We start from the raw sequence: 26,646 nt of genomic DNA, 5'->3' as shown, positions 1-26,646 counted from the left end.
TTCCCAGCACATAGGAGATGCTTAACAGTATTCTAAAAATGTTGTTGTATGAGTGAACAAAGAAGGAACTTGGGTTGATAGAGGGCAATTGCATGTGAACAGAGTGAGAAAAGAGCAAGTCATTTGCGTTTATGACTAGGATATTCTTCTTAAGTTTAAAAATAGTTGAATATAATACTGTATATCAACTATACCTCAAAAAAAAAATAGTTGATATAGCTATAGGGTGCCTCCCACTGTAAAATAATCACTGAGTGAAGCTGCCAAAAAGTTAGCCCTAATAATTTAAAGTAATAAAATGGAATGACCTTTTTTTTTTTTTTTTTTTTTTGGCCCCACAACTTGTGGGATCTTAGTTTCCTGACCAGGGATCGAACCGAAGCCCTGGCAGTGAAAGTATTGAATCCTAACCACTGGACCACCAGAGAATTCCCTGGAATGAGTTTTTATTATCATACTTATTTTTTTTCATACTTATTTATTTTAAATAATGTATTTAAATATGAAGACAAAGGAAGTGTTGGTTTCCTTTTACTGGTGCACTGTTTTTTGGTTCTAAGTTCTGACTAATCTTCCAAACAATGGGCCTAGGATTTTAGGGTAAGCTAATAAACCTCAGTCTGGGCACGCAGGTAACTTTCCATACTGTCGGCATCTCCGTCCCCCCAGTAAGCCAGTCCCCAGGCTTTACAGTAATGGAATCACGTGTATGCAATGATTTAAAGAACAGCATTTGACCAAGCTCATATTATCATGCTCGTGCAACAGTACACACAGTACTGTTTTTATTCCTTTGAGCATCAAGTGACTATGAACTGGCTTAACATCATAAATTAGTTCAGAGAAAGATGTTAGATAAACAACTTGGAATTTTCCGTGATGAACAAAACTTGTAGAAATGTAGATACAGTAAATATAGATGTAAACCGGTTTCCTAGGCACAAGTGTGTACACATAACAGTCTCCATGCTTCTAAGCCACATGCAAATGAACAGTTAGTTCCTGTCCCTCTGTACAGTTTCCAGGAAGTGCCTTATTTACTAGGAGGTAAGTGAGGAGGTGAATGGGTTTGGGGCAGGGCTTAAGCCACATGATATGGAATCATGTGGTGGGACTTGCATAAGGGGACTACTTCTGTCTGCTAAATGGGAAGGCCACTGCTTTGGCCTGGCACTCATTCTCCAGTTTCCTGAATCAGGTCCTCAGGTACAGCTATGCCAACCAAATCCTGCTATCTCTGCTTTTGCACAGTATGATCATTTACTGTAAGCTTACAAAAAGTAACATAAAAAGAGGCTGCCCACAGTTTCCCTTGCCACCCCTTTGGCATTATGCTCTTCTGGATTCCAGTGTCAGGGGAAAGATGTGATGCAATGTTTACTTATGATGTAAAATATTAGCTCGGAGACCAAAAGACTTGAAAGAAGATTTTAAGGTAAGAGAGCTTTTCGTGTGTGTGTGTGTGTGTGTGTGTGTGTATATATATACACACACACACATATGTATATATATGAAAAAATATATATTGCATATATGATTTTTAAAGAAAAGCACTTAACATTTTTTTAACCTTTTTCTGTTTGTTCAGCTGCACCAAGCGGCCTGAGCGATCTTAGTTCCCCAACCAGGGATCAAACCTGTGCCCCCTGCAGTGGAAGCACAGAGTATTAACCACTGGACCACCAGAGAAGTCCCTACTTGTCAATATTTAATGAACCTTCCTCCACTTGGCTTCAAGCTACCAGGACACAGCCACCTCCCCCCTCCCCAAACACACACACACCCTTAATATTCTCCTCAGCTCTTCTGCTTCAGAATTTAACATTCATGACGATGTTGCCCCCAAAACTGGGGTCACCTCTTGGTAGGTGTCGAGGCAGAAGACACAGCCACGCCGAAGAACTGAAGAAGGAAGGGTTTATTACTTGCAGCAAGTAAGGAGAACACTGGGGATCCTTCCCAAAGCAGAGTTTCCCCAAACAGCAAAATTGGGGAAGATGTAAGCTAAGGTATATGCATAGTCATGAAGGGGCTTGAACAGAGGAGAATTCAGCACAGAATTGGGGCAAAGTCGACAATGTCCAAGCTTTAGTCGGTTGATGTCACGAGGATCAGAAAAAGTCAACATTCTCATCCCTTAGCTTCCAGTCCATCTGGTGGGTGAGCCCTCGAGAGGGGTTTAAATTCTGCAAAACAGATCCAGAAAGTGCTTTAGGCTAATCTTTACCATTGAAACAACTGGGAGTCTTCACAACTGATTTATTATCTTTGCTATTGTTACTCATCTTGTCTGGTAACTGTTTTTTGTTCTTTTGTTCCCTTAAGATCATTATTGCTGAGACCTGTTCAAGGGTAAGCATGGCAGCCAGGCTTAGATCACAAACTGGCTTAGGGCTAAATGGCTTCTCTTCTGTCAGAAGAGCTGTATCTGGTTCTTTTCCTCCAGGGCCCCCCACCCTGTCTGCTTCCAACGACAGGCTTATTTGGGAGCTCTCTCTTCCCCAGAACTTGGTAGTGGTAGCCTGATCGCACCACATCAATGATCAGAGCATCTCCAGTCTTGTTTCTGGCCGCATTTCCCCGGTGTCTGCTCACCAATCAAGGCCCACAGGTTATCAAGGTGGACCGCTGGGCAGAAGCTCTGATTCCTCTCAAGTGGTGATGCCTCATCCCAGCTTTCCCAGAGTAACCTGGGGGATACTCGTTCAGGCTGATCCTGGGGTGATGGATGCCATCCGAGTTACCAGGCTTCCGGGTGCTACCAATGTTTGATGACGCAGCCAAGGCCATGGCTCATGTGGCCCCTAATTTTCTGGTTCTTTCTTAGTCAGGGTGGCACGTCAGTGGCAGAGATGAAAGAGGGAGGCGTCTGTTTGTATTAACAATAGTAGGCAGACACGATTGTCCTTAAAAGTTCTAAGAAGTGGCCACATTTTCATTTGCTGCTTGGAAAGTTTTCTTCCTCTTCTCCTCTCTCTTTTTTTTTTGTGGCAGCCACGCTTGGGGGCTTGAGGGATCTTAGCTCCCCAACCGGGGGCTGAACCTGCACGCCCTCAAGCAGTGAAAGCCCAGAGTCCTAACCACTGGACTACCAGGGAAATCCCTGGAAAGTTTTCTTGAAGTATTCTTTTTTAATTTTATACAAAATTTTATTGAAGTATAGTTGATTTACAATGTGTTAATTTCTGCTGTACAGCAAAGTGATTCAGTTCTATATACATTCTTTTCTATATTCTTTTCCACCATGGTTTATCACAGGGTATTGAATATAGTTCCGGTGCTGTACAGTAGGACCTTGTTGTTTATCTCTTAAAATATTCTTTTTTTTAAATTAATTAACTAATTAATTTATTGGCTGCGTTGAGTCTTTGTTGCTGCACATGGGCTTTCTCTAGTTGCACTGAGCGGGGGCTACTCTTCATTGTGGTGCACAGGTTCCTCACTGGGGTGGCTTCTCTTGTTGCGGAGCATAGGCTCTAGGCTCGAGAGCTTCAGTAGTTGTGCCACATGGGCTCAATAGTTGTGGCTCATGGGCTTATTTGCTCCACGGCATGTGGGATCTTCATGGAGCAGGGATTGAACCCATGTCCCCTGCAGTGGCAGGTGGATTCTTACCCACTGCACCACCTAGGAAGTCCCTTGAAATATTCTTAAGCAAAATTTCACCAAATGAGGGACTTCCCTGGTGGTTCAGTGGTAAAGACTCTGTGCTCTCGGACTTCCTAGGTGGCACAGTGGTAAAGAATCCGCCTGACAGTGCAGGGGACACGGGTTTGAGCCCTGCCCTGGGAAGATTCCACATGCCACGGAGCAACTAAGCCCGTGTGCCACAACTATTGAGCCTGTGCTCTAGAGCCCGTGAGCCACAACTACTGAGCCCATGTGCCACAACTATTGAAGCCCATGCGCCTAGGGCTGGTGCTCCACAATAAGAGAAGCCACTACAATGAGGAGCCTGTGCACCACAATGAAGAGTAGCCCCCGCTCGCAGCAACTAGAGAAAGCCCGTGTGCAGCAACGAAGACCCAACGCAGCCAATACATAAATAAAAATAAATAAATTTATAAAAAAAAAAAAAGACTCTGCGCCCCCAATGCAGAGGGCCCAGGTTTGATCCCTGGTCAGGGAACTAGATCCCGCATGTTGCAACTAAAAGATTCTGAGTGGTGCAACTAAGACCCAGTGCAGCCAAATAGATAAATATTTAAAAAAATTTTTTCACCGAATGTAGTTAGGTACCACTTTGTTACTTAATGGAAATAAATCACACACTGAACATTCTTACCTGATAAATAGGGGAATTTGTGACTCAGATTGTATCTAACACATGGTAGGTGTCCCATAAATATTTTGTTGATGAATGGATAAAGTTTATGGTTAATTTTGCAGCCAAATAAAATTTTTTAAAAAGATGATTGCATTTAATCAAACAACTGGTTATGAATGTGGTGCATTCGTATGTTCCCCAATGTTTGTAGTATTGATGTTTCCTATGTCATAGTGCCAAGTGTAGGAAGGTAGGCCCATTGGTACTCATGCGTTGATGGTGGGTGTTATACACTGAGTCATTCTGAAAGAAAATCAGACCATGGCGGTGAATAATTGTCAAAGGCGTTTTATTATTAAATTATGGCATTTGAGAAGCTATGAGGTCTTGCCTACTTTACACCTTCCTGGTATACAACTAAGGCATGATGATTCCTCCTTAATACCATCCAGGTTCATTCCCGAGGTGCTGGAGTCAGCTGCTACGTGCTCCTGAGAGCCAACTCTGTGCATTTCTTCCCGACTGCATGTTCAGTGACCGGCATTTTGACATGTTGGGTGTATTTATACCATGGAAATTGGCCTATGTTACAAATCAGTTTCCCTCTAGAGCTGGTTGTTAAGCATTTACCAGCACATTGGTGTTCGTTCTCCACCCCCAATCGTTCTAATTGCATTGGTCCTTGCCCGCTGTTAGAGCACAGTGGAGATGGCAAAGTCGGAGCCAGACATCTAGGTTGGAATATAGATTCCTCCATTCAATAGCTCTGTGATCTAGAACAAGTTATATAACCTCTCCAATACCAGTTTCCTCCTTAGTAAAGTGGGGTGGATAATAGGCCCGCCTTAGGGTTGAGAGGGTAAAATGATGTATGGTGAGCAGCTAGCAGTGCCTGGTATATGGTAAATGCTCAGAAAGCGGTATCTGTTGCCAGTAGTGATAGTCATTCATTCAACGAATACATGTGGAAAGGCTATTAAAGCACTTTTGATTCTGCCTGTATGTTTTTTGTTTGGTTGGTTGGTTGGTTTTTGTTCCTGCTGTGTGGCTTTTGGGATCTTTGTTTTGTTCCCTGACCAGGGTTGGAATCCGGGCCCATGGCAGTGAAAGGGCGGAATCCTAACTGGACCACCAAGGAATTCCAAGATTCTGCCTGTATGGTTAAAAAAAAATTTTTTTTTATTCATTTATTGTTGGCTGTGTTGGGTCTTTGTTGCTGTGCACAGGTGTTTTCTAGTTGCGGTGAGCAGGGGCTACTCTTTGTTGCGGTGCACCAGCTTCTCATTGTGGTGGTTTCTCTTGTTGCAGAGCAGGAGCTCTAGGTGCTCGGGCTTCAGTAGTTGTGAAGCATGGGCTCAGTGGTTGCGATACAAGGGCTCTAGAGCACAGGCTTAGTAGTTATGGCGCATGGGCTTAGTTGTGCCATGACATGTGGGATCTTCCCAGACCAGGGATTGAACCCGTGTTCCCCCGCATTGGCAGGCGGATTCTTAACCACTGCACCACCAGGGAAGCCCCTGCCTGTATGGTTTTAAATGTACAGATAAGAACAAAACATCACTCTGAAGTTCTGAGCTTTTGAATGGCATGTTTGATGTCATGTGGACTGCGTACCTGGGCCCTTGAAATATGTCCTGGTTTGCTCTCCCTGGACAGACGGTTCCTGAGTCTGGTCATCTCATCTCCTGTTAGAGAACTTTTGTCTCCTCACCTACCTACCCCATGAATATCCTCCTCACTTCTCCATAACCAACAATCTTCCTGGCACATGGCAGATTCCTCTCAGACCTGTGGCAGCAAGTCCTCTTGCGTGAGTCATAGGGTAGCTGCTTTTTTATACCTTGAGGCCAAGAATAGAAGGCTTCCTTTCCTTGTGAGAATTCATTTTCTGGTAAAAGTGCTGCCCAAGGGCACGCATGTGCTGTCTCCTCTTCTTCCATCACAGGTTCATCCCCTCCTCGCCCACTGAGGACCACGCCTTGCTCAGAAGGGCATCCTGCACATTGGGCAGCCTTCTCCCCCTCAACATCCCTTTAGTGAGAAAAACGGTTATTTGTAGGAAAAATTGTAATGTTAAATTCTAAACCCTTCAGATTCTTACAGGTACGAGTGACACTGAGATTGAAGTTATTGGGACTAGCGGCATTTGTGGGGAGGGGGAACATTAACCTCTTCATACTCTTAAGTGTCCACAAAGCTTAAAGTCTCCTGCTTCCTCCACACACAGGCTTCCTGTGGAATTCTTCCAACACTTTGAAGGGCATCTTTTCAACTTGATCCATTTTTCAGCACTTAAATTTCAGAGCTGTTTGAAAACGTGGAAACACGGGTATGAGTTGTTTCATGTTAGGGGCACCTTTGCCATCAGTTTGAAACTGTGCTTTATGCGAGCAGTTTGAGAGTATAAAAACGTAAACCTTGGGGAAAAAAAAAATGTAAACCTTGGCATTAATGAATAGAAACCAGCACATGTCAAACGCTACTTTCCAGCTCATTGAATTAATTAACTGATAGACTGCATCTGAAAAATGTCTCATAGAAGCTATTTTTTTGTTAAAATAATTTGTCACCATGAGTACATCCTTAATACCCTATTTCCATAAAGTACAGATAGGCATCGATAATATTAACTGCTCAGCCTTCCATCATATTTTCAGCAGTGTAAATTCTTATGCATAAATCATGGTTTTAAAAATTAAAACGATGTGTTTATGTATATTTAATATTCAAATAGTAGATTTTTCAAACGTGATTTTAGACCCATTCCCCCCCCCCCCCCCCCCCAAAGAGTCTCACTCAGTTCCTCACCAAGAATGAACACACACATCAGATTTTTCAGGTGGGATCATCTGAAAAACACCACCACCCTTCACTTTTTTTTTTTTCTTTTATTTTTTATTTTTTGGGGGGTACACCAGGTTCAGTCATCTGTTTTTATACATATATCCCCGTATTCCCTCCCTTCCTTGACTCCCCCCCCTCGAGTCCCCCCCACCCTCCCTGCCCCAGTCCTCTAAGGCATCTTCCATCCTCGAGTTGGCACCCTTCACTTTAAATATTTCCTCACATAGTGTTGTCAATGATACTTCAAAACAAACATACAAACAAACTCATAGAAAAAGAGACCATACTTGTGGTTCTCAGAGGCCAGGGGTGAGGGAGCGGGGGTTGGATGATGGTGGTCAAGTAATACACACTTCCAGTTAGAATATAAATAAGGACTAGGGATGTAATGTACAACATGAGTAATATAATTAACGCTGCTGTATATTATATATGAAAGTTGTTAAGAAAGTAAATCCTAAGGGTTCTCGTCATAAGGAAAAAAGTTTTCAAAAAAATTTGTATCTGTGAGCTGAGGGATGTTCACGGAACTTACGGTGGCAATCATTTCATGATGTCTGAAAATCAAATCATTATGCTGTACACCTTAAACTTATACAGTGCTGTTCATTAATTATATCTCAATAAAACTGGCAAAAAAAAGAAAACTGGAGTTTTAAAAAATTTTTCAGAGCCCAGATGAAAATACTTCAGAACGAAAGCATGTCACATCTTTGGAATTCAAAGTGACTGAACACCCAGAAGGAACACAATATAATACCTGCCAATTACATGCCTGCCCAGAGGGCTGAACTGAATTCTTTTTTACTAATTTGGACATGTCTTCTCCTTCTCAGTGATACAGGAACAACACCTCCAGAGAGTGGTATTTTTGGATTTATGATAAACTTCTCTGCGTTTCTTGGTAAGTACACAATAATTACTATAAATAAATTAAAAATTCCCAATCTCACATGAAGTAAAATGTTACAGTTTATGTATTATTTTTTATTGTTAATTTTTAACAGACTTTTTTTTTAGAATACTTTCAGATTCACAGAAAAATTGAGCGAAAGGTAGAGATTTCCCAAATATGCCCTGTTCTCCTGCCCCGCCCCCCCATAGCCTTCTCGATTATCCACCCCCCCCCCCCCCGCCAGAGTAACACCTTAGTTACAGCTGATGAATCTGTGCTGACACATCATTTTCACCCAAAGTCAAGAGTTCACATTAGGTTTTTGCCTGGTGTGCGCGATTTCTTTTAAAAGTATAACCTTTGCAACTAGAGTCTTGCTCTGCTTTGAGGCAACTTACAAGGAAATCCTTACAACTTACAAGGAAATCCTCTGGGGTTCTGGTTACAATGCCTGTTCTGGGGCCACACTGCAGATCTACTGGATCAGAACTTCTGGACGTGGGGCCGAAGCACATATGCTGTGAACCAGCACTCGAAGGGATTTGGATACTCATGAAAGCTTTTGAGCCACTGACAAAGGTGTTATCTCACCTCTTAGAAGAAGCAGAAAGGTGAAGCAGGGAACAGTGTGTCTCCAATTCAGCCATGGTTTTTCTTTTCATTTCCTCAAATCCACCTGAGATGGATGCAGATGAGAGGCTACAGCCCTCTCATGAGCCAATTAATATAATGACTGAAAAACTTAGTCTTCTATGGGTGATGAGGGTATATGGATGGAAGATGTAGGGCTCTTTCCATAAACGCTTAACCCTGCAGAACAATCAGGTGTTTGCCAGGGACCCCATCATATAGCCAGCACGTTCTGACCCTCTCTACTGGTGCAGGCTGGGAAGGGGCAGAGGTGCTGGAAACCCTACCTAGTGACCTGGCATCTTCAAAGTTTGTTCATCCTACTTGGTAGAGGGAGTTTCAGCCCATCAGTCATTTGCGGTCTTCTCCCAAGGTTTTGGAGGCAAGCAAGGGGAAGTAGAAACAGGAGTCCGTCGGTTCCCAGTGCCCTCTTACACCATCCTTGCCCAGAGTCCACATTTAGAAGACAGATTATTTTATCACTAGGAAGTGATAAATATAGCTTTTTGCTTCTAGGCAAGGGAGAATCTGATGTGAATATCTCTGTTCAAAATGGTCTGTGATAAATGATTAGCTTTTAGCCTGGTTTTAAAAGTTCAGCAAAAAATATCACGGCCATCATAACACTGTTGAATACACAGAAATCTACTTTATCCTAACACATGCATGATATCTATCTCATGGGCTTATAATAATTCATAATTCAGTCCCTTATTGTTAAACATTTAGGCTGGTTCTCATTTTGTAATTTACAATGCTAAAGTGAATATCTTTTAAAGATGTCTGTACATGTCTATGTGAGTTTTTCTATAAGCTAAATTTGCTGAATTAAATTTGCTCTCACACCATTCACAAAAGCCAATGGCAATTAAAGAACTAAACATGAAGAACAAAACCATAAGAGGATTTGGATTTAGGTATAGGAATATTTTTAAAACCTTAGGATGGAAAAGCTTATCTAAGCTTACGCACACAAAACCCAGAAGCTAAATAGGAAAGAACTGACAGGTTTGGGTAGATAAAAAAATTAAAACTTCTAAGTGATGAAAGGTGCACAAAGTTAAAGACAAGCAACAGACCAGAAGAAAATTTGTAATATTTATAGTAGACAATAGGCTAATGTACATAATGTATAAAAAGCAACTACAAATTAAAAATGAACAAACTCAAGAGAAAAATTAAAAACAGATAAACATGCAATTTGCAGAAGAAATGCAAATGACTAGTGGACATGCTGAAAGTTGTTCAGTGTCACTGATGATCAGAGAAATGCAAATTAAACCAACAGGTTGCCATTTTTCATTGGTTAGATTGACAATAATTAAAAGGACAGGGCATACAGAATTGCTTTCAGACTCTGCTGTGGGAGTATAAATTGCCTCAGTCTTGGAGCAATTTGGAGCTACTTTTTGGCATTTTAATTGAGCATAGTTTTTTGACCCAGTAATACTACTTCTAGGAATCTGTCTTTCAGAAACACTGAAAGTGTTCCAGAGCCTTCTACATAAGGATGTTCATTGAGCAGTGTTTGTAATAGGAAAAACATAAAATGTAGAAATCTAACGTAGGAGAATGATGAAATAAACATAGCATCTCACTATGTACCATGATGCAGTAGACTTATTGTACGGACGTTGGCAAGATCTCCATGGAACATTTCTAAATAAAAAAAAAGCAAGTCCCAGAACAATATGTGCACAATAGCATTTATATGAAAAGGACAACAGCCAGGACAGCATGTGTGTGTGTGTGTGTGTGTGTGCACATGCGCACGCGTGCATCGCACGGTGGGGGAGAGTAAGTAAGATGGAGTGAGGAAGGGCAGGGGTGAGTGAGTGGGGAGATGACTGCAGTCAGGAGATTGAAAATACAAACTTGGTAAAAGCCATACAAAACTGTCCATGTGCTTTTCCTCCTAAAAAGTCAAAAAGTAAAAATTCATCAGAGTACCTTTCTTTTTCAGGTGCAGCCACGATGTACACAAGATATAAAATAGTAGAGAAGCAAAATCAAACCAGCTATTTCAGCACTCCTGTGTTTAACTTGGTGTCTTTAGTTCTTGGATTGGTAGGATGCATTGGAATGGGCATTGTAGCCAATTTCCAGGTATGACCTGAAGCTTTTTCGGTTACTGGGGGTGATGGAGTATACGTATCTGGAGAAGGGAAGCAAGAACACCAGACGCACACTTGTGCCAGCATAGCTCTCAAATAGTTGATGAGTGTACGAAAATTGGGATAGTTTGCTTTTTAGAAACAAATCTTTGTCACTTGAAAGTCAGCCCTGCCTGGCACTTGGGAGAGATGGGGTGCGTGTTTGCACGATTATGAAAGAGCATGCTTCAGACCATGCTGTGGGCCCCGGATGGTTGTGTGTTCTTACTGATGTGGTTTAATGTGCCGGGAGAGATACTTCAGTCATTGTAACGATTTCATTAACAGCGTGAAAATGTTCCTGTGTATGAGCGAGTGTATGTTTACTGATTCTACTGTTTGAGCCTCTGGTGTTCAATTCAAAGAGACGCATCTGATCTCTTCCTTTCACAGACGAGAATATGGGTACGTGGAGGTGAAGTAAATTGCTCAGGGTTACTCGGCTAATCAGTTGCAGGGCCAAAATATGGTGTTACTGGAGCAAATTAACTTATATGACGACTACTGCAGAGTCCGCTTGATGTATTCTTACTGTGTCACTGTTGGAAAAAAATCCTACAAGTTTCATTCTAATTTGTGGATTCCTTTCATTCCAAAGTCTCTTTCAGGAAGGCATGGGACCTATTTGTCTACGGAGACAATATTTTATATTTTACAAGTATGTGTTGTATTTCAAATAAGTACTAACTATGAGTCCGCACCTCACAGGGCTATTGCTGGGATTCAGTGGGATAACGTGCAGGGCCCAGCAGTCTGACCTTGGCGGTCATCTCATGGTCATCGGTTCACACTATAGGTCAACACCTCCCAGGGCTTGCTCTGCCATCACCTTTGTCCCTCTGTGACTGCAGAAAGGAAGTTACTCCTGGGGGGCTTTTGGTTCTCGCTGGGGGTACTCCTTTAACTTTTTTTCCACCAGAAGTGGGTTGATCTTGTGTAATGCTGACTTTCATAAAAAGGTGTCAACCTTCAGTGCCGGCTGGCTGTTCAAGTCCAGGTCTACACACTGGAGCCACTGCAGAGGGACATGCCCCCTGGTATGGACCTGGGAGGCTGATAGCCTCAGGCCTCCACCTGCACCGTCCGCTGTCCACCTGTTCTCCAGTGTCTGCTCTTGTGTGAGTCAGACAGCCCTCTGCCTCCCCTGCACCATGTAGGCCTCAGGGAGTCACCTTTTGTGCCCTGCATGTGCAGGAAGCCATCTGTCATTGGTGGAAGCCATCTGTCATTGGTGGGAAGACATAATATGTAATAAATACAATAATATAATAAAATGCTCTGGGAAGCTGAGTGCTGTGTTGTGAGGGGTGAGGCACCCTTTCTTGTATGACAGAGAATCTTCAGGACAGCCTAGGGGAGGGATATTCCAGGTCTGGCGGCCAGTGAGTTTTCATTTTGGGACGTTGATGAATCCATAGCTACCAGTGTTTCCTTGTTAACACTGGTGAAAGGTGAGAGCCAAATGTGTAGCCTCCCTGAGGCAAGCCTGTAGGGCTTCCAGGAGGGCATCTTGTGAAGTCAGGTTGCTTCTGGCCCCATTTAACTCATTGTCTCTGTATGAGGAAATAAACGCCATGAGCTGCCTGTGACCTTTGTCACAGGGTAGAGACTCTCGATGACATTTCCTTACATTTTATGCTTATGTTCATTTTGGGTTCCATAACAACATTTACTGAAGTTTTCTTTTTTCTTATTTGGCCGTGCCGCGTGGCTTCTGGGATCTTAGTTCCCCAACCAGGGATTGAACCCAGGCCCTTGGCAGTGAGAGCACGGAGCCCTAACCACTGGACAGTCAGGGAATTCTTATTGAAGTTTTCTAGGTGACAGACATTTATGAAAACACTTTATACATTAACTTGTATAAGTTAGAAGACAGGTAGTATTATTTTTCTCATTTATCAGTGGAGAAATGGAGACCCAGAGAGGTGAATACTCTCCCCAAATCCCATGAGTCATGAAAGGCAGAAGTTGCATGTGAATCAAAGCCGTCTGCCCAGAACCTGTGGGAAAGGGTTAACCTCAAGGCCAGAATGAGGAAATCTCTGTGAGAAAAAAGCATGTATATAATTCACTGTTCTAGCATCAGACAGCACGATGGAAAAAAAAATTTTTTAAGGGAAGGTGGCGACCTGGAATGATGTAATTTGTCTGTAGGGGATAGTATGCACTGTATGATACATTGCATTATTCTTAGAATAACTCAACATCACAATTGATACAGCTGTCTGTGTTTAAACCATAAAGGGCAGACTTTAGGAAGAAGGCTTAGGTGGTTAGGTAATTAACTTTTGGTTCCCTTTAAGGCCTCTGTAAAGTGATTACATCTTCACAAAGACCAGAAATCGAATCTCTAACTTTCCTGAGAGCAAAGTGTTTGCCTTGTCATTGTTCCCATAAATATATCTTTACAACTTCCTTGTTTGATATCCTGTAATTCATTTTCAGCATGCCGTGAGCAAACCAACGTGAGCGGTTCCCTCAGGAAGAATTAGAGATGTGAGGGCGAGAGAGAGCGTTGTCTGGTGGTTTTTCCTGAGTGGGAGTAAATTGCATTTATCAGAAGTTCACAGACGGCTCTCTTTCCTGTACTGGTGGATGGGATGGCTACTTTTTGGTGTGTCCTCCTCAGGCAATCTCTGTCAGTGCTTTCCTGACCCTCAAGAAGTCTCCTTTTTGGAAAAGTCAAGTTTCCTGAGGTTGAATCCGCTGAATAGTCTGGCTTTCTCTATTTTCACTATCTTTTCAATTAACGAGAGAGTTTCAAAAAAAAGGGACCAGGTTTTCATCTTAACTTCTATCCAGAATTCATGTGTGATCTGAGTCACTTCCCTTCTAAAAGGCATCTTTGGTGAGAAAATGTATATTCCATGGTGAAAAGGACACATTGGAAATGCAGCTCCTGCTAAATCAAGGGCCTACTGATCTGATTTCATCAGGGTTAATGTGGGTCTCATGAAGTTTGCAGGTTAAGATCCGAAAGGATATACTGAATTGGCCAGGGTTGAGGAAGCAAATTTCCTGAGAGTGCTAGTTGGGGGGTGGGAGGCGGTGGGGGGAGTGGAAGCAAAGTGTGTACATTCAGGATTTGATTTACGTATTAGCATGAAAAGAAAGTGGAGAGTGGAAAGTACCCGGAGTCTCAGAAGATTATTCCCAAAACAACCCCAGCTCATGAGCAGTAGATGCCTTGCCTTTTGTTTATTTTCCCTTGCTCACATGTGCCTGACGTGCAGGGGGTGGAAAGGATTTGTTTTTCTTAAGTCTTTTATAATTTTTTTGGTTTAATATGGGTTTTCCCCCCAGTTTTATTGAGATTGTTACTGAACCAGGCCCGTTTCCCAACAAGCCAAACGTTTGCTGTGGAACAAGCAAGTTCCTGGCATTTACTCCAGTGCTGGGAAAGCTTTCCTCTCGGTCTTCTGCAAGCAGCTGTATTTTCCAGAGATGGGGTGGGTGCATCTGTGATGCCTGGTGGCTTTGTAGGGCCGACAGTGAGTGAGTGAGTGAGTGAGTGTTCGGCTCTTGATGGGCACAGACTCACACGGAGTGACAGCATGTGTGTGACTTTCTCTCTAGGAGTTAGCTGTCCCCGTGGTCCACGACGGCGGTGCCCTTTTGGCGTTTGTCTGCGGTGTGGTGTACACCCTCCTGCAATCCATCATCTCTTACAAATCGTGTCCCCAGTGGAACAGCCTCTCCACATGCCACGTACGGATGGCCATCTCTGCTGTTTCCTGCGCAGCCGTCATCCCCAGTATCCTTTTTACATTCGTCAGTCTCTTTGCAAACTTGACACCCCCGCTGCCCCCCTCCTCTCCAAAAAAAACGGGGAGAGCAAAGATTAACAGCCAAGTGTCAACAGGTTTCAGAAGAATGATTGGGAGAAAAGGGTAAATCATAAGGAAAATATCTCAGCATTGTCTGGTTAAATTAAAAGAATCTTTACGGAAAAGAATGGTTTGAAAGGAAAATGGAAAAATGTCAGGACTCTTCAGTCTCTGTTTACTTTCCTTCAACAGGGTCAGTTTCATGAGCCATGTGAAAATATTTATTTTTCTTTGTAGTGCTTGGCCAAAGACATCAAATATTGATGTTGTACTTAAAGTAATAGCTCTGTGGATTCCCAAGAGGCCAGACTTTCCCATCTCCCCACACGCAGGTGATTAGATGGTTTAATTTATTTGTTCATATTAAGAGGTTTTAAAAACCTCTATACTATTCATTTCTAAGTCATTTAAAATACATTTAGCCTTTTCTTTTTATCAATGATTTCATTTTCAAAATGAAATTTTATTTTTTCTAATTCAACAATGTGGAAAGAAAATATAAATTTATCATACTTATATATTCTGATTTAGAAGAAACGAAAACCAACTCTTCCTTCCTTCTTTCCTTTTTTTTGTTTTTTCTTTCTCATTCTTTCTTTTCCTTTTTTTCCCCCCAGGAGGTATTTAACAAAGAAAATAAAAAAGCTGTGGTCTTTCAAGGGTGTAACATTCCCCATCTTTCAAATACTATGTGCAGTCATATCAAATGCTGAAGTCATTAAAAATTGGTAATTACTGTCAGATTGTAGGAAAATAGGAACTATTCTCTTAGCAGTGGTTTTGTTCATCTGATTTGGATTGTGGTGCAAAGTGGGCAAACTTGAGTAAGAAGACATCATGTCATCATGTACTTCTAAGTATTAAGACTTACATTTCTCTTTTATTTTATTTTTTTATAAATTTATTTATTTATTTACTTATATTTATTGGCTGCATTGGGTCTTCGTTGCCGTACTTGGCTTTTTGTAGTTGCGGAGAGTGGGGGCCACTCTTCGTTGCTGTGCATGGTTTCTAATTGTGGTGGCTTCTCTTGTTGTGGAGCACAGGCTCTGGGCATGTAGGCTTCAGTAATTGTGGCACATGGGCTCATTAGTTGTGGCTCAGGGACTCTAGAGCACAGGCTCAGTAGTTGTGGTGCACAGGCTTAATTGCTCTGCAGCATGTGGAATCTTCCCGGACCAGGGATGGAACCCGTGTCCCCTGCATCGGCAAGCGGATTCTTAACCACTGTGCTACCAGGGAAGCCTGCATTTCTCTTAAATTGGAGCTATGCAAAATGTGAAGTCTAAGGATGGTTTGGGGTTTTGTTTTTGTCATTTAGGGAAGGAGATCTTTAATTACAAAATTTATAAACACAGAAGAACCAAATCCTAGTATTGAGAAATTTAACAACAAACTATACACCCTGGTTCCTAAGATAGTTCCGTCCCTGTTTCCTTGTCCTATTTACAGATTGAAGGCATTTGTGCTTTCTCTTGAAATGGATCTCCTCAAAACTTTAGCTTGTGTTGGCTGTAAGATTTATAGAACCATTTGTAAAGTTAAAAACAAAGTTTCTTGGTGTCGGAAAACTTTCCTTACTTCCAACTTTGGAGACAGATCTCTAGGCATTAAAATGAGAAGCTTTAGCAGAATTAGCATTTCAGGCCAGTTGCACATACTAATAGTTTCCATTTCTGGGAAGTTCTTATGAGCCATGCTGAGGGGTAGCATCCCTGAACAGAAACAGGTTATGTCCTTTTATCCAATTAGCTTGAACAAATTCAACCATCTAGAGAAATCTTTTGTCGTAAACATTAGCATGGATTTATATTTCCTTACAGAGATTTTAAAGCATCTTTAAAATGTCCTTGTTTCTCCTTCCTGTATTAGTTCCATGATGCCTCATTTGAATCCTGATGAAACTGAGGCCCGGAATCATGCTTCTAAGTCCTTCCTGCTAAACTATCCATCTTGCATGCAGCTTCTGCACCTTTCAAAAGCCTTCACAAAACCACTAACAACGCAAAGGCAGGTTCCTTTGCTTGAGACGCATAGTTCCTTTGCTTGAGGTTGCCTATTTCTCTGACCTCAGTTTTACAGTTTCTCCCCTGCATGTGGCTGGTTCCTGTTCTCTGCTTTTGCCTGTGCTCTTCTCCTTGCCTGGATAACCTTCTCCACCGTGTCTCTCTAGAGCTGAGCTGTCCGTCCAACACAGTAGCCACTGGCCACATGAGGCTGTTGAGCACTTGAGACGTGGGTAGTTTGTATAGAGATGGGCCATAAGTGTGAAACACTGGATTTCAAAGACTTAATGAGAAAAAAAAAGTAAAATATCTCATTAATAATTCTTTATATTATTACATGTTGATAACATGTTTGATATATTGGGTTAAATAAGATATGTTAAGATTAATTTCATTAGGTTCTTTTTCACTTTTGTCAATGTGGCAACTATAGTAGAAAATTTTGTTACACAAGCCTGAATTGCTGTGGGACGATGCTGTTCTAGAGAGCTCCTCAAACCTCACAACTTAGGTTAAACTCAACTCAGTGAAGCTTCCCTGACATCTCAAACCCCATTCTACTCCGAATTAGTAATCTTCCCTCTGAGTCATCACTGCACCCTGTTCTTTTCTCTCTAACATGGCACGTTCCCTGGTCTGAGAAGGCTGTGATGTTTCTGGGAACTGAGACCAGGTCTGTTTTGCCAGAGTTTTGTCCATCTCTCCCCCTTCTCCAGCATGGGACCTGATGGGACTAAAGATGAGATAAAGAATGCAGTGAAGGAATTAAGAGGCTTTTTAAACTATTAGAAACAGAAGTACTGGACTTCCCTGGTGGTGCTGTGGTTAAGAATCCACCTGCCAATTCGGGGAACACGGTTCAATCCCTGGTCGGGGAAGATCCCACATGCCGCAGAGCAACTAAGCCCATGGGCCACAACTACTGAAGCCTGCACACCTAGAGCCCGTGCTCCACAACAAGAGAAGCCCACGCACCACGACGAAGAGTAGCCCCCGTTCTCCGCAACTAGAGAAAGCCTGCGTGCAGCAACGAAGACCCAACTCAGCCAATAAATAAATAAATAGGTTTATTAAAGAAAAAAAAAAAAAACAGAAGTACCATCATGACATGATTAGAGAAGCATCAGTGTTCTCTGCTTTTTATTTGTTGGCTGGTGGCATGCAGGATCATAGTTCCCTGACCAGGGATGGAACCCACGCCCCCTGCATTGGAAGCATGGAGTCTTAACCACTGGACTGCCAGGGAAGTCCCATTCTCTGTTTCTTTTACTTTGAGAAACTGAGAGTGTTAAGCATTGTAAAATGTGGGAGGTGTGGGAGGGCAGGGAGAAAGGGTGCTGACTCCAAATTCAGAGGAGGTGCTAAACCTAGCATTGATTGATGCAACACTTGGAATTCTTAACTTTTTGCTAAAGGTTTTAAAGAGCACCCCATTTCTCTCTAGCTTTCTCTTTTGCCTTCTAAGTTCAACCAATGACTATTTCTATGTTGTATTTTTAACTGCTACCATAATTGAACTTAAGGTTTGAGATGATGAGAAGCTGATATAACTGGTTTGATAGCAGAAATGTTGGTACTAACATTTGAATACTATGCAATGATTATATTGTTAGAAGAATAATGTAGTCTTAACACTAAAGGACCTATTTTCTTCTACAGTTTCCTTAACAATTTCCTTTTTTAAGTGATTGCCTGTGCTTCGTTAATTTCTATAACCAAGCTGGAATGGAATCCAAAAGAAAAGGTAAACTTTAAGCTGTTTTCAGTATGATTGTCAAACCTGGTTCCTGGAATTATTTTTAAAAATTTTGAAAATTTATTTATTATATTTTCATGAATAACAAGCTCTCTGTTAAATTCTAACCTTCTTTCTTTCTTTTTCTTTGTTTGTTTGTTTGTATCTTTCTTCCTTCCTTCCTTCCTTTCTTTCTTTCTGGCCCCACTGGGTGGGGCATGTGGGATTAGTTCCCCAACCAGAGATGGAATCTGCGCCTCCCTCATTGGAAGCGTGGAGTCCTAACCACTGGACTGCCAGGAAAGTCACTCAAAATTATTATTATTTTTTTTTATAAATTTATTTTTATTTACTTATTTAATTTATTTATTGGCTGTGTTGGGTCTTCGTTGCTGCGCATGGGCTTTCTCTAGTTGTTGCGAGCAGGGCCTACTCTTCGCCGCGGTACACAGGCTCCTCACTGCAGTGGCCTTTTCCCGCTGTGGAGCACGGGCCCCAGGCGTGTGGGCCTCAACAGTTGTGGCACATGGGCTCAGTAGTTGTGGCTCACGGGCTCTAGAGCACAGGCTCAATAGTTGTGGCACACAGGCTTAGCTGCTCCGTGGCATGTGGAATCTTCCCAGGGCAGGGATCGAACCCGTGTCCCCTGCATTGGCAGGCAGATTCTCAACCAATGTGCCGCCTAGGAAGCCCAAGCAGGTGGATTCTTAACCACTGCGCCACCTAGGACATCCCCTTTGAAGGCTTTTGAACAGGAAAGTAAATTAAAAGAGTATTATCGGATGAATATTAGAAGCAACACCTGGCATGGATTGAAGAGGAGAGAGCCTGGAGTTAGGAGGGCAGGGAGAAGGCAGTTCCACTAGTTTAGATTTCAAATCAAGATTCACCTAGACTATGATTTTATTATGGAGGCTGGTTCTTTGTATTAACTAGATTCAGTGGAATGCAACCAGTAACTAGATGGTTGGAGGAAAAAGCTGTCAATTCAAGTCAGTAGGGAAAGCAATCAGTGATTTTGGCTTCCACGCCCTCACTGAAGTGTGGGGGGCGCACCGGCTTACAGCAGCCAGGCTTGTGCTGCCTGTGTCCTGTCTCTACTGCTCTCTGCAGCCTTCATAGGTGCCTTTAGTTACCCTGCCTTAAGTGCTAAACTGTAGCCTTTGTTGTTACCATCAAATAAAATAAGATCTTGCTTGGAAAAAAAAAGATTCACCTAGACTGGAAGTAATAGCATGAGAATGAAAGGACATGATAAAGTGAAAGTGACTTCCAAGATTTTGTCTTGGGTGATCCAAAGAATTTGTTCTCATGAACAGCTAAGATTGGGTCCCTTGGGACTTCCCTGGTGGTCCAGTGGCTAAGACTCCGCACTCCCAGTACAGGGGGCCCAGGTTCAACCCCTGGTCAGGGAACTAGATCCAACATGCTGCAACTAAAGATCCCGCATGCCGCAACTAAGACTTGGCACAGCCAAATAAATTAAAAAAAAAAAAGACTGGGTCCCTAACAGGAATAAATGATTTCATGGGGGGGAAATGGGTGGGTTTGGTTTTAGAATCATTGAATCTGAAGCTATAGTGAACCTCTGAGGAGGAATGTTCAGTTAGACATGGGGGACTAGACCTCTGGTAGGATCAAGAGCCGTCAAGCATAGGGTAGAGTGACGGGTAATTTCCAGACCAAACATTGGAATACATGGAATCAGATATTTCGAATTGAGATCCACTCATGCTGTTTGTTACTTACAGAGAGGAGGGAGTTAGTGAGGAGCAGGAGTTTTTCCCCTAGGGGCAGGTGGAGTTACTGATGTTTTTCAAAAAGCAGTTTCAGCGACTTCCTGAAACGTGGTCCATTGGTTAAGACTGCGTGCTTCCACTGCCGGAGGCATGGGTTTGATCCCTGGTCGGGCTAAGGGCAGGGTCAGAGGAAGGATTTTCCAGCACGGAGGATTCTGGCCGGTGATGGAAGCCTGCAAGGGAGACTGAAGACGAGCCAGGCAGAAGTTAGGGAAAAAGTACTTCCTGAAAAGGAGAGCTCACAGCAGAGCAGCCCCGGGTGTATTTTACTTTCTAACCACTGGGGGGAGGCCTTCCACCACAGATCGAACAAGTCAGCTGCTGGGAAGGAGTCATCAAAGCACATCCCCAGACAGTTGAACAACCTTTTTTCATTTCATTTTCTGTCTTAAAAATGTGAAAAGTACGTGGTTTTCTATTCACTCCAAAACTTACTATGCCATTCTTATATTGCCTTCTGTTCCCAGTATCCACGAATACAAAGAAAACCCTTTACGTTAATTCGTGGAATAGAATAATCATTTAGGTCCTGCCCCAAACTGTGGAGTGCTTCAGAGCTTTCACAGCACATTCCTGTGCATTGACTTACGTGGTAGGGAGGGTGAGAATTATGATGACATTGTCCCATTTTACGTGGCAAGGAGATTGGAGCTTTGCCTGCGTTCACACCTGTGTAGTGGAAGAGCCCAGACCCCTGCTTCAGTGCACTGTTATTAATATCACACCGCAGAAATCCTCCCCCACCCCCAAATTCTGCTTCTATTTGATGAAGCCATCTTCATTGTCCAGGGATGATATGAGATGGGGTGGATCCCCTAGTGTTGTCACCTTTGAAAAGGAGGCGGCCCCCATTCTCGACCCCGTCATGCAGGCTGGTCAGACTCTCCCCAGAGTGGCCTGGGTGAGAACAGTGAGTGGATGTGACCCTCCATGGGGAGGGGGCGCGGTGGTGTCTGAGGGTTTGATGCACCTCGATTAGAGCTTTGCAGTAGATCAAAGAAAAGAACCGACCTGTAATCTAGCACATTTGTTTTTTCACACTCATGATCTGCAGCAGAGCAGACAGTGAAGTAAGAAGAAAATATAGGTCATGATTTGAAATCAGAGGACTTGAACTGATGACAGTCCACAGGCTAAAATGGCATGTGGGCTAAAGTCAGAACGTGGACAAGCGTATCTTACTCAGATGGGGTTTAAAAATGCTTCTAAAGTGGTTTCCAGTATTTGAAAATCAGAGGAGATATCTTACACACGCACACGCACACTCCACGGGCTTTTTCTTTCTTTCTTTTTTTTGGCCACGCTGCACAGCATGTGGAATCTTAGTTCCCTGACCAGGGATAGAACCTGAACCCCCTGCCAGGGAAGTCCCTTTATTTATTTAATCTCAAAGCAATACTGGGGTCAAAATATCCCACTTGGCGAGAGTGAAATTGAGCTGATGAAGCATGGGCTCCCCATTGAACCTCTCTTCTTGCGACCATTGGCTTCATTTTTCTTTTTAGTTTTCTGGTCTCCAGAGGCAGCCGACTTTGGAACCCCAAATAAAGCCATTCTCTTTCTTGCCCTCTATCCTCTCATTCCTGCCCCCAAGAAGATAGTCTCATTATTAGCACTTGCTCTGTAGCTGTGCTTACCTTATAACCCTAAGCGGACCTATTTTCTGAACTGACATTTTCTATAGTAAGAGAGAAACGCAAAACCCAGGGTTGATAGCCAGTTTCCTTTAGATGCATGCTCAAGGTCTTTGGAATAACTGCATGGACGCTGGGTAGGTGCTTTCCAAGCCTGCCTTTCAACTTTGGGATTCCCAGCTGCGGGAGAGCAAGTCATGCCTTGTATGGAAAGTTCTTTCTTCTGTGGAGTCCAAATTTCCTTCCCACTCTCAGCCATTTTGTGGTCCTTCTTCTGCCTGTTGAAGTTCCATAGATACATCTTAAAGTCAGAGTGTGTGAGAACCAGAAAGAATTGTGGGGTCACTGTATTCCCGTTCTCTCGGGCAGTTGCCCTGATGTGTGTCCACGTGGCCTTGCTTGCCGTGTGTCCTCCAGGGGTTGATTTATGCTCACTGGATAGCTTTTTCCTCTGGCCTGACCTGCTCATTATGATTTTAGTATGTCCACTACAGTGAATGCAGTTAGGCTAACTTCGGTTTCTTTTTTTGCTGTTGCTCTTAGGATTATGTATATCACGTAGTGAGTGCAATCTGTGAATGGACAGTGGCCTTTGGTTTTATTTTCTACTTTCTAACATTCATCCACGATTTCCAGGTATGTATTTATCGATGTAAATGTTATACGTTACTGATGATTAGGATGAATAGAAATCCATAGACCATTTCTTGCATTTAAAAAACATAAGAGCAGTTTCTTTTTACCCTTATGTGTTTGAAAAAATATGTAAGTATTGTGCAATGTAGTGTATTCCCAAAGGAAAGCATCTTGAATAGCTCTCCCAAACAAGGAAATGTTCATCTGTCCTCTGCCATTTGATGCTTATAGTCATAGATCCTGGTGTGTTTTTTTTTTGAAGAGGTCTCACAAGTTCCAAATAACAGGAAATATGTCTTTTCTTAAAAATAAAAGTGTTGTTGAAAAATGTTCTCAAAGCAGAGCGAAGGTGGGACCTTGTCAGATTTGGCAACAGGGAAAATCTTACATTTTGAAACAAGTGAATTATTAGCTAAAAGGTTAGAGAAAGCCAAGAAAATTCTTGAGGACCCAACTCAAGCTCAGTACAAACCATAGTGAGGTCATCTCCGAGGGGGCGAATAGCTGTTGGGAGTTTCAGAGCTGGCACTGGAGTTGTTTACCTTCTTTTAAACCTTTCTTATTTTTTAAAAAATAGAGTGTCACCCTAAGGATATCCACAGAAATCAATGGTGATATTTGAAGAAAGAAGAATTCTATCTCACTCAATGAAAGTGGCAGATAATTTCTAGAAGTGGTACAGAGGACAGACAGGGTTTTAACACTGCCCTCATGGAATTCACCTGCAGCACAGCCAGGACTTGAATTTCTTTAAGAATTCCCAATAGTTGTACTATTTCCAAAGGTATGTTTTCCTAGAGAATGTAGAGCATTTATGACATTGTAGCAATGTTTTTATAATTTTCTAAGTAGACACTTTTTTTATATTAACAAATTCATTACAGAAAAGATAAGGTGTTCCAGAAAATGGAGACCTCTTATTTTTGTACAGATTCTGTTTTGTTTGTTTGTCAGTGATTTATGGAAATACACTAAATGAGGAATTCATTAAAAAGTAAAATCAGGGGATGTTCATTTTAAAATTTCATTTTTAGAGAATGCACTGTATAATTTTATATCTCAAGAGCAGTTATACAATTCAATTTATAATGATCAAGATTTAGTTAATAAACTAACACTAAGAAACTATGATTTTTAGATGAACCAAGCAAAATGCTTCTAGTGAAAGGCCTTAATACCACTATGCACAGTAACTCAGTGACCATGGAAGACCTCAGTTTTGAAGTTCCGTTCCCCCACAGGCCTCCCTGCTCACAGACACCAAGCTCTTACGCTTGCTGCTAACCGGCAGTCTGTAGTGGTGTAACTCCAGGTGGGACTGATTCAGCAAGGCAGGTTAGGAATCAAAAGCCTTCTAACAACAGAGTGAAATGGAGGTGAGCAACTAACAGGAAAAACACACTGGATTCCGAACTGTTGTCTTTGCAGATGAGTGGGGGGAGGGGAGTGTGTCTCAGGGAACAGCCAAGGAAGGCAGAATTATGGGAAGGAGACTTTTGCTTAGTACTAAACCTCTGCAAAAGCCAATCTGCAAAAGGCATTACAAATTCCGCTTATAAAACTAGCCTTTATTGTTACTGGCATAATTTGACATACAGTCTGACTCAGAAGCTGCAACTCACATCTCGCATTCATTTTACACCAGTCAACATGCCGATGGGAGTGCAGGTCTGAGAGAGAGAGGAGAAAGGGGAGCAGGGTGTGGGATGGAGTTTGTTTGCTTCTTAATGCCTGTGGCTGGATGTTTGCACTCTTTATGAAATGTGAAGCAGGTCCTTTGCTCAGCAAGACCTGCCCACGGTGCCACTTTTCACCCAAATCACGAATGACAAATGAAAAGCAAATCATTCCAGGGGAAGAGGCGGGCCTTGAAATATGAAGGCTTAGGTTTAAAAGTTGAAGAGAAGGAACTCTCCTTCAAGGACCCTCCAGACCAAAAACCCATATCTGGCCAAGTGGGTTCAGACTTGAGGGCACAAGCCAAAGGCAGAGCAGCCCACTTGGACAGCCGTTGCAGGAAGGAGTGAGACTCGGTAGCAGGCAGCCACCGCTGCAAGGACAAACTCTATCTCCCCTAAGGGCGCAGCGGTGAGAGCCTGAGACCCACTGCTGCGTCAGTGGTAACTTGTTATAATGCTGCAGCTCTCCAAGTAACACTGGAACTGAAACACTGGTTACAGCTATGTTCTGCAGAGGGGAAGGAGTGCCACTTCCCTTCACCGTGGAACCTGCAGTCGAATGAATCCAGGGCTGGGTCTCCCCTGAAACAGACTTGTTACCAGCCCCTCTGGACGCATGGTCATTCTTTGTTTCTACTCCTCTCTGTGAGATTTAGATTGGGAGCTCCTTGAGGGCAGAGTCTGTGCCTTAACCTTTACCTTTGTAACTCTAGCATTTACCAGGCTGCCTCCTGGTACACAGTCGGTGCTTAATAAATAAATCACTGAATGCATGAATGAAGGAGTGAGCAAATGAAGGCATGGCCAAGGATACTTGTAGTGCTGGATAATGAGATTTACTCTGGTTTACTAATTAAGTAATAAATAGTCTGTGTCACCTTGTAATATTGACTTTTGCTTTGTGTGCTGTAAACGTTTCAGTTGTTTGGGCTTCTCCATTGTATGACGACTCTCTTCATCCTGGACAGTTACCACAGAAATTGTTACATGGGCTAATAGACAAAATGGTATACCTGGCTTGGCGAACTGAGAAAGCCAAAAATCACTCCAGACAATCACATGCTGCTGATTCCATGAAATCTCTAAAGCTGGTCTTTATCCATATTCTGGTATTAGTTTTAGTTTCCATGAACTTGCATTTTCTTGGACCGCATGGCTAAAAGAGTAAAATAAAATGAAATATTTCTTTATTTTATTAATTTGTGTCTCTGTTAAGTTACAACATGTCAGCAGGGTACTACTATGAAGTACATTTATCCAGGAAAGGATTCTAGCTCCACTTGCACTCTTTAGAGTTTAAACCTTAACTTTTCTTTTTCTTTTTTGAGCTTATTTATTTATTAGCTGTGTTGGGTCTTCGTTGCTGCATATGGGCTTTCTCTAGTTGCGGCAAGCGGGGCTTCTCTTCACTGTGGTGCACGGGCTCCTCATTGCGGTGGCTTCTCCTATTGTGGAGCACGAGTTCTAGGCTCATGGACTTCAGTAGTTGTGGCACACGGGCTCAATAGTTGTAGCTCACGTGCTGTAGAGCGCATGCTCAATAGTTGTGGCACACAGGCTTAGTTGCTCCAAGGCATGTGGAATCTTCCTGGACCAGGAATCAAACCCATGTCCCCTGCATTGGCAGGCAGATTCTTAACCACTGCGCCATCATGGAAGCTCAAAACCTTATGTTTTTCTTAATTCTTGTAGCTTTGCATGTAGGCAGGATGGTTCATCTTTGTAGAGATGCTTGAATAGTAGTATCAGAAGTTTGCACCAGAACTCCAACTCAAATTTGTTGAAGGAGAAAGGGACATCTGTTGATTCAAATAATGAGAGGTCCAGGGTGAAGCTGGCTATAGGGATGGCTGGATCCAAGAGTGTCACCAGGGGACTTCCTTGGTGGTCTAGTGGCTAAGACTCCATGCTCCTAATGCAGGGGGCCTGGGTTCGACCCCTGGTCAGGGAACTAGATCCCATATGCTGCAACTAACAGTTTGCATGCTGCAACTAAAGATCCCTCATACTGCAACGAAGATCCTGCGTGCTGCAACTAAAAATTCCAAGCAAAGCCCTCCAGTTGAAACTCACTGTCTCTGATTGGCTGCCTTGGGTCACATGCCCATCCTGTAGACCAAGGAGGTGTGATGCTCTGATTGGTCAGACCAGCGTCATGTGTCCACCTCTGGAGCATTGAGGGTCCACAATGCCTAAACTACTGGGCTGATGGTGTGAGAAATTTGTTTCTCAGAAGAAAGGGATGGGAAATGGATCTTGCACAGACACAAAGCTGTAGATTCCACTATGGAATTAAAGTTCCTCCTGACCTCACAGATCAGAAAAGCCAACCCAACTTGATTCAGAGTAAACCAAATTTTACCTGCTGTGAATCTTTTCAGGTTAAAAAAAGGGGGGGGGGGGGAGCTTCCCTGGTAGCACAGTGGTTATGAATCTGCCCACCAATGCAGGGGACACAGGTTTGATCCCTGGTCCAGGAAGATCCCACATGCCACGGAGCAACTAAGCCCCTGCACCACAACTACTGAGCCTGTGTTCTAG

At 42.8% G+C, this 26,646-nt stretch overlaps 1 protein-coding gene and 1 pseudogene across 2 annotated transcripts in view; one reads left to right on the top strand and one right to left on the bottom strand.

Moving 5' to 3' along the window:
• Positions 1-25,253, top strand: part of DRAM1 (DNA damage regulated autophagy modulator 1) — a 36,114-nt gene extending 10,861 nt beyond the window's left edge. The window contains exons 2-8 of one of the 2 annotated variants that reach the window (XM_057743251.1): positions 6,495-6,596; positions 7,948-8,015; positions 10,600-10,742; positions 14,366-14,543; positions 18,308-18,366; positions 22,334-22,426; positions 23,004-25,253. In XM_057743251.1, coding sequence (XP_057599234.1) covers positions 6,495-6,596; positions 7,948-8,015; positions 10,600-10,742; positions 14,366-14,543; positions 18,308-18,366; positions 22,334-22,426; positions 23,004-23,048 — 688 coding nt within the window. In that variant the 3' untranslated portion in view covers positions 23,049-25,253. The remainder of the gene's footprint in view (positions 1-6,494; positions 6,597-7,947; positions 8,016-10,599; positions 10,743-14,365; positions 14,544-18,307; positions 18,367-22,333; positions 22,427-23,003) is intronic. The other variant, XM_057743252.1, reaches the window with a different exon arrangement.
• Positions 1,734-5,944, bottom strand: LOC130856735 (60S ribosomal protein L27a-like; annotated as a pseudogene).
• Positions 25,254-26,646: the final 1,393 nt, after the last annotated feature.

This window comes from Hippopotamus amphibius, chromosome 7, assembly GCF_030028045.1.
Source record: "Hippopotamus amphibius kiboko isolate mHipAmp2 chromosome 7, mHipAmp2.hap2, whole genome shotgun sequence".
In the NCBI taxonomy this organism is placed as follows: Eukaryota; Metazoa; Chordata; class Mammalia; order Artiodactyla; family Hippopotamidae; genus Hippopotamus; species Hippopotamus amphibius.
This window is presented reverse-complemented; position numbering and strand designations above follow the sequence as displayed.